Below are 13,621 nucleotides of genomic sequence, written 5' to 3' on the forward strand. Positions count from 1 at the left end.
AACTGACTTTTACTATACACATTATTCTGAGATTGGCTTTTCAAAGTTTAATGGTATTTTATAGCCATCATTCCATGTTAGTATACCTAGCATTATCTCATTAAGAGCTGCATAGGATTCTAGAGTATGGACAGAATATTGTTTATTCAGTCAGTCCCCCACTGATGGCCATTTGGATTGCTTCAGTTTTTCACGATGTTGACAGATGCTGCACTGACTATCCCCACACACCTTTGTGCACACGTGGTAGAATGTCTGCAGGATAAATTTCTAGAAATGGAACTTTTGGGTCAAAGAGTATTTGCATTAACACCAGTAGAATCCCCCAATTCTCATCCCAGATTGTACCATTTGTGCTCTCACCAAAAAAAAAAAAAAAAGAGACACTGGTAAAGTCATTTGTTATTACCTCTCTGCGCTTGGCTTCATTCTTCCTGTATTTGTTGAAGCAGTGGCATAGGATGTTCCCACAGCAGCAAGCCACGTGCACTAGGGGGCCCTCTTTGCCCAGGCTCAGGCCAGATGACACTGCCAGTACCAGTGTGATGGTTTTGATCATCAGGGTCCACTTACCCAAATAGCCCCTAATAATGAAACCACTCAAGATAGTTTTTATCTGCAGGTTAAAAACAGATTGAACACAGAGTAAGTAAGGAAACAAGGCTAAGAAGCAATAAATCTGGTCCTCATTATAGAAACTGCACCTTTTAAACAAGTGATACATAAAAGCTTGAAATAGTGATTCAAGTTTGGGAGGGGACCCAGGAGACCAAGAAAATGAGAAATGTTCTTAAAACTTTTATGTTCCCTTTTCTTTTGGGGGTGGGGGGGTGGCATGTGATAGCTGGGCAAGGGAGTACTGTTAAGTATGAGAGTGCATGTGTGTAGAGAAGGGGCAGCTGAGAGGGAGGGTGTTTTTCTTACTTTCCCTTACTAGCATAGCCTTGACTCTCAGCCAAAAAATCTGTAGCTATCACTTGATCAGGAAACAGAGAGAGGCAAGGCCATCCAGGTAACCTAAAATCTCAGTGGTTTCTGTCACTATCAAGTAATCTAAACCAAAAGTCGTTAGAAATAGGGTTTTAATCACCCTCCTTCTAGCCCAAATCATGTTGTAAAAAATGTAGCAAAATAGTTCCATTTCTTCTGCTCTAAAAAAGTTGACAGTACCACTATTTTTTCAGACCAGAATCCTGCGATCTACTCTAAAAGCTTCTTGGTTAGGGAGTCAGGGAATTCTTCAGGGGGCTGTTTCACCAGGAACCCGTAGGAGGCTAGGAATCAACTCCCTTTAAATGCATATGTGGCCCAGTCTGGGAGGAAACTTAAGGGAAGATCTAGAAAGGCCTTAGACTGCCTCGGGATCTGATCTCATTTAATATTCAACTGCAGTATATGCTGGAATACATATTAAATGGTTTCAACTAAAAAGGATTAATTGTTGTTACCACTTATAAACCATTATAAACCATTTTAGAGACTCACCTCAGGGATTCCAGAGCCACAGGCATAAGGCGCAAACACCTTCACAAGAGATACAGCAAGGAAGGCAAATAGGAGAGCCCAGAGGACGTACATGAAATAATTGACTATGTAGGCAAAGGCTCCCTGGAACAGGGGAAAAGAAAGAAGTTGGTTTTAGCCTAGACAACCTCAGTGAGGCATGCAGCTCTTAAGTAATGGGTTTTCAGGAGAGGAGGTCAGAAAACAAACAAACAATATTAAATTGATCAAAATGTTTCTTCCAGACTGCCAGCAAAGCAACTAATAAAACACTGTCAGCTCATTTGCTACAGAAAATGAGAGGCTTTGTTCCACCCAAAGGAAAGTGAGGATGGCTTCTAAGGATGGACAAGAATGAAAATGTAAATTCACTTTCTATATGAGTGCTTTGATAGATTTTGTAGTCAAAATATAATCGACATAATATATATATATATATGTCGATTTCATTAAAAGTCTTAGCAGTCCTTTTATTGGAATGGCTGAACCTTGGCTACACATTTCAAGCGAAGGCTGGCTCTAGAATTCCATTAAATTCACCTTTGGCTACTACCTACCTTGGTGTCAAATTCTCACAGGCGGTTATAAAATTCTTGGGTGTTTTTCTTAAAATAAGCAATGATATTCTGTAGAGATGACCACATCTTTGAGAGAATTTTGCCAGTGTAGTAGCAAAGGTGTAGTCGTTGAGTAGCAACAAGAATATGCAGTAAAACATTTTGGGCTGTGACCGTCAGATAAAATCAGTGAGATGTCAGCCCAAAGAATAAAACAGAGATGACTATTTTTAAAAATGGAAATAATATACTTATTCTTATATCAGAATATATATATATTATTATATATTATAATGAAGTCTGCCAGAAAAGAAATCTAATTTTGACCATTAGTAAGGATTCACCACCATTAAAAGCCTTGCAAAATAGCTATGCCTAAAAAAAAACAAACAAACAATATTTTGAACATTGGCATACGACACTTGATGACAGAAACGTTAGAAGTTGAAACTCACTCAAATTACATGGATCATAAAACTCAGTGGACTTTTGCTGTCTTAAAACCTCCCTCCATGGGATTCTCCAGGCAAGAGTACTGGAGTGGGTTGCCATTTTCTTCTCCAGGGGATCTTCCCGACCCAGGGATCAAACCCAGATGTCCCGCATTCCAGGCAGATGCTTTAACCTCTGAGCCACCAGGGAAGCCCCTTAAAACCTAAAACACTATCAAAAAAATTCATTGACCTAGACAAGGAGAACCAAAACACTTAGGTTTTTTTTTTTCTGAGTTATAATTTTGACATAGGGTTCCCATTATTTTAGTCCCTGAGAGGAACAAACGATTGCTCTCTCTTGGCCTTTAGAATGTAGCTAGGGAGGAAGAATACTCTATGAGGAGGAAACAAAGAGGAAAGGGGAAGAAAAGGAGAAAATGGCTGAAACTGACTAGAGGCAGAGACCAGGAGGCCAAGTTCTTGGCAGCAGAACTCTTTAAAACCCAGAACTAACTCTCCCCAGGTAAGGATTTCACTCATTAAAAGGACAGCCAGAGAAAGTTATCACCTAAGCAAATCTCCAATTTGAAAGTTATGGTTGGAACACTTAAACACACATATACATAGCTCTAAAGGAGTAGCTTTGGGGAGCCTTGTGGTGATGGAATAACACTTCTACATTTTGATTGTGGCGGTGGCTACACAAATCTATATACGTGCTAAAATTACAGTGAACTGTGCGCCTGCACATACACACTCACTCTCTCTCTCCTTCCCCTTCTTTCTCTTCTATGCTCATAAAATGGGTGAAAATAAGGTCTGCAGGTTGCAACAATGTCACATTCTTTGTTTTGCTAGTGTACTATAAACACTTTGGCCACCTGATGTGAAGAGCCAACTCACTGGAAAAGACCCTGAGGGTGGGAAAGATTGAAGGTGGGAGGAGAAGGGGATGACAGAGGATGAGATGGTTGGATGGCATCACCGACTTGATGGACATGAGTTTGAGCAAACTGTGGGAGATGATGAAAGACAGGGAAGCCTGGCATGCTGCAGTCCATGGGGTCACAGAGTCAGCCATGACTGAGGGACTGGCCAACAACAAACACTTAAATGTTAGGGGCTTCCCAGGTGGTGCTAGTGGTTAAGAACCTGCCTGCCAATGCAGGAGACATAAGAGACGCTGGTTTGATCCCTGTGTTGGGAAGATCCCCTGGAGGAGACCATGGCAATCCACTCCAATATTCTTGCCTGGAGAATCCCATGGTCAGGGGAACCTAGCAGACTACAGACCATAGGGTTCCAGAGTCAGTCACAACTGAAGCAACTTAGCACAAATGCACACACACTTATGTCATGACTGGGGGAGGCTGGGTGAAGGGTATGGGAACCTTCTCGTACCTTGCTTTGCAACTTCCTGGGAATCTATAACTACTTCAAAAATGAAAGAGTTTTAAAAAATCAAGGGAATCACACACACACACACACACACACACACACACACACACACACACAGACTCATGCTAAATTCCAGGGCTTCTCAAACTTTTCTCCATCCGAGAGGATGGGGGTGGGGTACCCAGACAGGAGCAGAGCTGAAATAGAGATTCTGTTTTATTTTAAACATGGAAATCCTTCATTCCTTTATAACAACTGTTTACATTTAATTTTTTTAAAAAAATTTCTTCCAAATAAACACTGATACTCTGGGGAGGCACAGAGCACATATGCTGAGGTTTCACATACCCTCCAGTACGCTGACCTTAACCCGGTTTGAGAAGCACAAACATAAACTTCTCACACGTATAGTACGCAGTTAATCCTCTAATTGACCTCTTTCACAAGCCAATATGCATAGTCAGATATGTACATAAATACTCTTATTTCTGACATTATTTTCTTACCCTACTTTTGCCTTGACTGAGTCTAGGGGGGTGGTGTGCCCTTCAATTGTTTGTGGACCAAAGTAGGTATGAAAATACATTTTAAAAGTACAAACAACTATTCCAGTCTTGTCCTTCTCACTTTCCTAACATAGTAGATGAGGAGTGAGCTGAGATGGTACCTGTTTTAGAAGTACCTGTGTAGAAGCCAGAGTGGAATTGGGAGTTGAGAGTTATTTCATGCACTTTTGTGTTCAGTAGGAGAGCTCTAACACACAGATCAAGTAGTAAGAGAAAGGTAAGGAACTGAAAAACAAAGTTACTTTTATATCCAAAACGATTTGCTAGAAGACAAGGACAAATGAAATTTTAATTTCAAAAGGGGGCCATGAACAATTTTATCCCTGGGTTTCTGCTATTTTGCTAAGGAATATATATTTTTTTAATGTTCTAATACAATGCTCAGGAAAATCTGCTTAAACACATTTTTAACCCATTCCATTTTTTGTTAGAAATTATAGCTTATCTGTTGGCTGACTATGGCATTTCTACGGAAATTACTAGAGAAAGATTCAGTCACACCGTGTACTAAGAAGAAACACGGTTTGTTAAAAATACGCAAAAAAATTATTTTGTTGTATAAGCATCAAACTCCACATGTCAGAAGATACAGAAACAACGCTGCACTTAAACCACAGAGAAAGGCAGCTGGCACTGGTTCCCCTTTTCCTGAAAAGGAAAGTAAAGGAAGATTCCACAACTGGCACGAGGACAAGTAAATGTAAGAATGATTAAGTCAGCAATTCAGAGATCTTCACCATGTGTTACCTCATTTGTGCTGATAATAAGCTGGGACCAGCTATTCCACTCTGGGCATTTGTCTCTATTTTCAAAGGTGACATGGTTGGAGTTCCAGCAACAGTGTTCATGGTTAAACCAGATTCCTGATGTGCATATACCTTCTTTTAAATCTGTCATCCAGTGAGCAGAGATGTCTATCAAGCCAGCTAGGGAACCTGATTTGAGGGAAGTGAAGGAAAGGTTACGGTTGTAAGAGAAAATAAGGGAAAAGGAATCACAATAATGGACAACTATACACATTTTCATTCTGTTTGCAACCTCCTTCTGCAACCTGATTGTCTGCTTACTTCTTACCTATTATCTCTGATAGATTTTACCTGTTTCAAATGCCTGTTCAAGAGGGGAAAAAGCATTGTCTACACTAAACACTGTGTCTGCAGAATTTCTATATGGGAAACTTAGAAGAGAGCAAAGTGGTTGGGTTGGGGTGAGGAGTGAGTGGATTTGACTTTTAGCTGCCTCACCTGGCAAAGACTCTGCTTTGACTGAGAGTTGATGAAGACTGATCCATAAAGAAAGTCAAGTTTATTAAAGATTGTTTTATTCCTACTTTATACATAAGACTGAGAAAATGTGAACTGTCCATGTTGAAGAATATTATATGGCATGTATTTGAGATGGCTTGATGGGGGCAGTTGATGAAGACTATGAGGAGAAGGGCTCAGTCTTGATACTGATTTGGCACCAGGAACGAGGGAATTTGAGCAATGGCAGGAAAGCATTCTAGGCTAAGGGAATGGAATTTATAAAAGCAGAAATTGTGATGTACATGAGAGATGAGATGAAGCTATAGGCAGGCTGAAGCCTCCTGAGCCTAGGGCATGAACTGGTTTTCTTAGTGAGAAGAAGCAAAAGATATTTTATATAGATCATTCCTCAAAGAAAATTATGAGAATGATTATGAGGATTATGAGGATTCGTGCACTATGGCTAATAGACTGATTGGGTTAAGATAGTTATAATACTTTCAATTCTGGCCTTCTCATCATTTCTGTTATCCAGATGAAGAAACACTGGAATAAAGAAATTAAATGGTTTAGAATCGTGCTTTAGGGAAATAGCAAAGACATCATAAAATTCACAGCCCCTGAATTCCCAGACTGTTCCTGCATTCAGACACACTGCTTCTATTGTTGCTCTCCAATGCTTAAAAACAAAATACCCTGTGTGTATGAGGGGAAGAAAAATATTCACTGACCACCTAGTGACAAGACATACATTAAAAAGTTGAGGATATTACGCCTATGTTCCAAAAGACTGGAGGCTATACCGTGTATATGTTTTGGTAGGTGCTAAGAGTGTTAATACAGGTTATTTACACACTTGAACAACCTAGTCAAATCTGACAAACTGTTTGAACCTACTCTCGGCTACTCCAGCCAGCCCCCATCGTCTCTTCCTTCTAAACCCTATTGCACTTATTGCCTGAATTCAGAAAACTAAGTGATGTTAAAGAGTTTGGCTAATTCTCTGGTTGTTTCATGTGTGTACGTCTTATTCTACCTAACCCTGGTACCCTGCATCCTGTCCTCCCTTCTATGTCTCCCTCTTCTTTTCCCAGTTGGTTTCTTCCCTGGTTACAAATTTTAGCAGGTTTCCCCTACCCTAAAGAATGCAGTGCTTCCAGCTGTCCATGCTATCATTTCATGCTTCTGTCCCTGCTCTCCTTCCAATGACTACCCAGTAGCTCCAAAACTTCTACAATGGTTGCCTCCCCTTGAAATCTGGCTCCTGGGACTCCCTGGTGGTCCAGTGGTTAGAACTTGGTGCTTTCACTGCCAGGGCCCAGGTTCAATCCCTGGTCCAGGAGCTAAGATCGGGCATGCCACTAGGTGCAGCCAAAAGAAAAAAAAAAAAATCTGGCTACTAATATTTATCTAAGATTTTTTTCAAGGTCACTTGTATCCTCCTAACTGCTAAACTATATAACCCTTTCTCAGCCCCCTTCCTTCTCTTCAGCCTCTGTGTAATATTTGACATTACAGCCCACTCAGTCTATTATGAGCCAGCTCTAAACTGTCCAGACCACATTCTCTCTTCTGTACGAGCCAGAGAATGTGCAGCATTAACACCCCAGACCATGGGTTGGAAAACTATGGCCTGAGGGTCAAATCCACCTCTGCATTTTTAAATAAAGCTTTTCTTGGTCACAGTCCAGTTTGTTTGTGTACCTACTATCTATGGCCACATTTGTGTTATAGAGACCATTTGGCCCACAAATCCTAAAATACTTAGTCTGGCTCTTTATAGAAAAAGCTTGCTGACCCCTGGCCCAGAAATAATCTTTGAAAACTCTGTTATGAATGAACAGTTTCTTATTTGCTGTGATTTTTTTTTTTTTTTTAGCAAATGGACCTGCAGAGATTTAACTAACGTAGAAAACACAGGATAGTCACCAGATTCGGCTGTAACACACGAGCTGTTACCAAAGCGCACAGAATGAATCAAATAACAAACCGGATTTACTATGTGGCAGCCTGATGCCTCAAAAGTACCTGGGGGTAAACAAGCCTACTGGATCTTAGTTTCCTATCCCATGACGAAGAAACAAGGGGTGGGATAGTGGAGAGTTAGTTTCTATGCATTGGAGAGGCAAGGGCAATGCCACAGCGTTCAAGAAAAATGGGGGTGTTTTATGTAAACAATGTGGCACATGGTGAACATCCCCTGCATGTCCCCCCGAGGAGCCCACTGACGGGAGATCGGGAGATGGGGCTGCGGGGTGCTATGACAGAATGGCAGCAGCTCCCACTAGCTGCTGGGATCATTTTATACGCCACGGCTCATGAATTATCTCTAAGTAACAGGAGCTTGTGAACAACTGGGTGCTGTGCTGAGTGCTATACATGTTGTACTTCATTTAATTCTCACAACAAACTTGCAAAATAGGTACTTTTATTATCCCTATTTTACAAGTCAGTCAACTAAAGCTTTCAAGGGTTAAGAAATCTGCCTAAAGTCACAAAACTAGCGATCGGTAGGGCTGGGATTCAAATCCAAGAAGCCACAAACTAGAGCCTATGCTGTTAACTACCATTCCATCCCAACCACCTCCTGATTTCCCACCTAACTTCTATTTTAGCTCATTATTCCTAGTCTTCCTAGACCCATTTTTTTTAATGCCATGGGAATATAAATCTCAGCATTTCTGCCTGGTATTCTTGGTTTTCTGCTGCCGCCACAGGAGGGGAAGCCTGCTTAGGGACCTGTTTTGAAGCTGTATTGCAAAGCAAGTATACTATTCCTACTGCCGTTGCTGCTAAGTCGCTTCAGTTGTGTCCGACTCTGTGCGACGCCATAGATGGCAGCCCACCAGGCTCCACCATCCCTGGGATTCCCCAAGCAAGAATATTTGAGTGGGTTGCCATTTCCTTCTCCAATGCATGAAAGTAAAGAGTGAAAGCAAAGTCGCTCAGTTGTGTCCAACTCCAGCGACCCCATGGACTGAAGCCTACCAGGCTCCTCCGTCCATGGGATTTCCCAGGCAAGAGTACTGGAGTGGGGTGCCATTGCCTTCTCCGACACTATTCCTAGATAGACCATATAGTTGAGTGGCTTAGGAGCTTGATGGAGAAGGCAGGAAAAGGTAGTACCATCCCAGTACTCAATCACCATGAAAGAATAAGAGTGTAGGCCCCTTAAGGGTATGAGTCATGTCCTACATATTTTAACCCTAAATGAAGAGAGAAGATGTTTAAGAAGTAACTACAAAAATCTTTCAAGAAGTCCTCTTCTACATCTTCTTTCCTAAATCCAACGTGAAAGAAAGTGTAAGTTTTAGTCACTCAGTCATGTCTGACTCTTTTGCAACCCCATGGACTATCACCCACCAGGCTCCTCTGTCCATAGGATTCTCCAGGCAAGAATACTAGAGTGGGTAGCCATGCACTCCTCTGGGGGATCTTCCTGACCCAGGGATCGAACCCAGGTCTCTTGCATTGGAGGCAGGTTCTTTACCCATGTGGGATATGTTAAAAAGACAACTGGGAATTCCCTGGTGGTCCGGTGGTTAGGACTTGATGCTTTCACTGCCAGGGCATGGGTTCAATCCCTGGTCAGAGATCAAGATCCTGCCAGTCAGAGTTGCTCCCACCCCTCCCCCCGCAAAATGAAAACAACAAAATAAAAACCCCATCTCCAACAGAAAGGTTCTTCCTCAAGATAAGCTCCAAAAGTCAGGGCTAACAGCACCTTAAGATGGGTACAATATTTTATAGTATACAAATACACTTAAATGTGTTTCCTTATTTAATCTCATTTATTTAATGAAGGAGATGAGGTATCAATACCTCTTTACAGTTGAGGTCATCAAGCTTCCAAAAGGTCCATGAGTGATTTCTTTCATGTAGGAAAACAATAAGGCACAGCATTCAATTCAGTTCATGACTTGGGGAACGGGCACACCACAATTTTAGGAAATCTGTTTAGAAAGTTAACATGGTTTACCATACCTGATAAAAGCCCAATAAGTAGCATCAACAACCAGCCAGAAAAAGCATCGCTCACACTGTGAATTAAGGCCCATGTTGATTCTTTGCTTTTGTTGGTAATCTAGGGAGAAATGAGAAAACATTGATAGATTTTACACACACCCTTGCTTTTTCACATCAAAATGTGCAATAAAGAAACACAAAGACAAACTTATTGATTAGGAGACCAATTTAGAGTTACTTCTCAAATCTTTGGCTGAACCAAAGTCACCAAGAACTTTGAGGTTTATTGAACTTTGTTTTACCAAACCCCACCTTTATCTCCAGTATTGCAATGCCTGCAAGTACCTTATTCAAGGCTTCCCTATTCAGTAGCTAATTTCTTTTGCTTTTAATAAGGCCTTTGTCTTTTATTTATTATTTCTGGCTACACTGGGTCTCCGTTGTTGCACATGGACTTTCTTTAGTTGTGGTGAGCAGGGGCTACTCTTTGTTGCAGTGTGCAAGCTTCTCACTGCAGTGGCTTCTCTTGTTGCAGAGTAGAGACTCCAGGCATGCAGGCTCCATAGTTATGGCACATGCGCTGAGTTGCCCCATGACATGTGGGATCTTCTTGGAGCAGGGATTGAGCCCATGTCCCCTGCATTGGCTGGCAGATTCTTAACCACTGGACCACCAGAGAAGCCTTCTAGAGATTGTTTTGTTGTTGTTGGCTGTGCTACGTCTTCGCTGCTGCTCAGGTTTTTCTCTAGTTGTGGAGAGCAGGGCCTACTCTCTAGTTGTGCTGAATGGGCTTCTCACTGTGGTGGCTTCTCTTGTTCTGTATTATGGGCTCTATGGTGCCTGGGCTTCAACAGTTGCAGCCCGTGGGCTCAGCAGTTGCAGTTCCCAGGCTCTAGAGCACAGGCTCAACAGTTGTGGCATGCAGACTTATGGGCTTAGTTTAGTTGCTCCTTGGCTTGTGGGATCTTCCTGGATCAGAGATTGAACACGTCTCCTGCATTGGCAGGCAGATTCTTTACCACTAAGCCACCAGGGAAGCCCCTTAGCTGCTAATTTCTTTTTTTTTTTTTAAATGGCACCCCCACCGTCCCTGGGTGGGCTCGAACCACCAACCTTTCGGTTAACAGCCGAACGCGCTAACCGATTGCACCACAGAGCCTGTTTTGCTTACTGTAGTGGTCTTCTTCTGGCCTGGACATCAGATAGTCCAAAAATGGTCTCACAGAAAATAGTCTGATTGTTTTTCAAAGAATAAATAAATATGGGCTTATTTGAGTGGTGAAAATACAATCTGAAGTTTACTACATGGGGCTGTAATTCAGGTCAGGTAAATTCTAGGACTTGATACCACAAACCCCTAACTGTACAGTGATTATAGTTCCTAAATGATATTAGGGATGATCTCTTTCATTTTCAAAAACCTGCTGGGAATATCTGCAGCTATCAAGAGGTACACAAATTTTTACCTTTTTAGGCCCTAGCCTCGTCAATTTAGCTCTTCGGTGCTCACATTTCAAAACCAAGCATTCTGACAACTTTGGCATTAGTACTTCTCCTTTCTCGGCCTCTATTTCTTATCTTTGAAATGGAAAGTGAGCTACCCCATCTTGATCTACAGCTACATCATGAGTAATAAATTATTGTGTGCATGTGCTATGCTGTGCTTAGTTGCTCAGTCATGTTCGACTCTTTGCAACCCCATGGACTATAGCCTGCCAGGCTCCTCTGTCCGTGGTGTTCTCCAAGCAAGAACACTGGAGTGAGTTGCCATTTCTTCCTCCAGGGGATCGTCCCAACCCAGGGATAGAACTTGTGCCTCCTGCATCTCCCTGCATTAGCAGGCAGATGTTAAAAGCACTTTAAAATTTCATTTAGACTCATGACTTTAAGTTTCCAATTGAAATGCTGAAAGTAGATGAGGTGACACTTTTCCCTGACAGTGTTTCCATTCAGATGATGAACAGCTAATGCTTAAAAAAGGTCTCCTTGAACATTTGATAAACACATTTCAATTGATTCTGAATTATTATTTGATATAATGTGTCTCAGATACAACCATATTGATATAATGGGAAATGTGCTCTTGTCATATCACAGGTGGCTTTCCCAATCTGAGTAACATGCTGAATAAGCAAATGATGACAAACTAAACTCTGAATTATATAGAGAAAAAAATTCTAAGGCTATAAAACTATATTTTAAAGTCTGCCTGATGAATTAATATAATAGAAAGAATATATGGATATGTTCCCAAATAGCATGAATCTTATTAAAAAACAAAATGTTTTATAGAGATCACCTTTTTGAGTTAGGAGAAGAAAACTCGGTGGGATTATCACAAATCTAAGGATTACAAAGAAATTTCTTAAAACCTGTACCTGGGACAATCCTGGGCTCAGGTGGTCATGAGAAAAGCAGTTAGGAGCCAGGAAAGGAATGAAAAGTGACCTGAACCTGACTCAGGAGAGTCACTCAGGTCTGAGAGGAGGAAATCAGGAACTCAGGAGAAGATGGAGTCAACTTAAAAAGCAAATTTTAAATTTGGACTCAAAGCAGAAATAGTAAGAAAGAAAAAAAAATAATCATACCTACTGTTGGTTGAAGACATGTTCCCCATTGAATCAGGATGATGGGGGCTGAGGCCCCCTACCTTTTGAATAAGCTCTCCACATGCTCCTGACTCAGACTAGAAATTGTGATTCCCTGATTTAAATGATACTCAGCAGTAAGTTAAAGGCAAATGACCTTGGTGGGCTACTCTGAGAAGTTTTCACATTACTTTGAAAAGACAAAAGTAGGGAGGTTCTCTTGTCATATTCAAAACAAAACTGAGCCATAGCTCTAAGTACTTCTATTAACTATCATACTAAATTAATGTCATTGATTTGAGTTTGATTGGTCTTGCCGTTTTTTTTAGTTGAGTGAGTAAATGTGCTTTGGTTTTATACTTGTAAAAGAGCTATAATCACAGGTTTATCCTGTAAGCTTCAGTAAACACTCTTTTCCTTTAAAAAAAAAGTCCACTTACTTTTCTTAGTTGTAAAAATTCTGCTTCAAGGGAAAACCATAAAGAAAGATGAGATGGGGAAGAAAGATTTTTGAAATTTATTTTGGTCCCTCCCACCAACTGTTTTCACCCTTCTACATAGGCATTTACACCCAATGATCCTTTTTAACCACTCACTATAGGAAGATAAATCATTAAATATAAATTATTTTCAAGATGCCTTAAAAATAAAAATAAAATAAAACCCTACATGGCCAACAGAAAAAAAATTCAGCCACATCCAGGGTAGAGGGTTATATATGTAAAGAATATATATTTTCAACTTCTTCTGATATTTCCTAACACTCAGCTCACAAAGCATCTTTTGTCTTACCTCTCGGTGCCTATCCCGGTCTCGAGACTTCTCTCTCACCCAGTCAATTGTATTGAAATCATCATAGGTCCCCACACCAGGGATTGGCTCCTCCAAGAAGTCCATTATCCTATTTGAAGAACCTATTCCTCCACCATTGTATGACCTATTCTCTGGATTGAACAGAAAGAAGATATTAGTAATACAGACACTCTGGACGTTTTTAATACCTTTTTTTTTTGAGCACCAGGAGGTGAGCCCTGAAACTATCAGATGACTAGTTAGGGTATGTTGATAAAGCAGAATGATCACCTGGCAGGAACATCCTTCACATTCAGAGGTTTTTGTGGCTTAGGCACAAAATGATGAGCGTCTTGAGGCAGTGTGAATGGAAAGGGACAGATGAGAACGACAGTACAAAGGGAGAACTGACAGGAGTTGAAATACAAGGTAAAAGGATGTACGAAACAAAAGACAAGAGCTTGGAGCAGTTTAGATATTTCAGTTTATGTTTGGGGAGGAAGACAAAAGGGTCAAAGGTTTTTGCAGACAAATTACATCAGAAGCCATTTTATTAATGCATTTACAAGG

At 41.0% G+C, this 13,621-nt stretch overlaps 1 protein-coding gene and 1 non-coding gene across 3 annotated transcripts in view; both read right to left on the reverse strand.

Annotated features, from left to right (window-relative positions):
* Nucleotides 1-13,621, reverse strand: part of CLCN5 (chloride voltage-gated channel 5) — a 188,774-nt gene that overhangs the window by 16,311 nt on the left and 158,842 nt on the right. For both annotated transcript variants that reach the window (XM_018043883.1, XM_018043884.1), the window contains 5 exons: nt 13,052-13,203; nt 9,690-9,789; nt 5,206-5,393; nt 1,486-1,608; nt 410-616 (listed from right to left, as the gene is read on the reverse strand). In XM_018043883.1, coding sequence (XP_017899372.1) covers nt 410-616; nt 1,486-1,608; nt 5,206-5,393; nt 9,690-9,789; nt 13,052-13,203 — 770 coding nt within the window. The remainder of the gene's footprint in view (nt 1-409; nt 617-1,485; nt 1,609-5,205; nt 5,394-9,689; nt 9,790-13,051; nt 13,204-13,621) is intronic.
* On the reverse strand, nt 10,757-10,830 carry TRNAN-GUU. Its single transcript has one exon. It is a non-coding gene; the product is annotated as a tRNA-Asn (tRNA).

This window comes from Capra hircus, assembly GCF_001704415.2.
Source record: "Capra hircus breed San Clemente chromosome X unlocalized genomic scaffold, ASM170441v1, whole genome shotgun sequence".
Classification (NCBI taxonomy): domain Eukaryota; kingdom Metazoa; phylum Chordata; class Mammalia; order Artiodactyla; family Bovidae; genus Capra; species Capra hircus.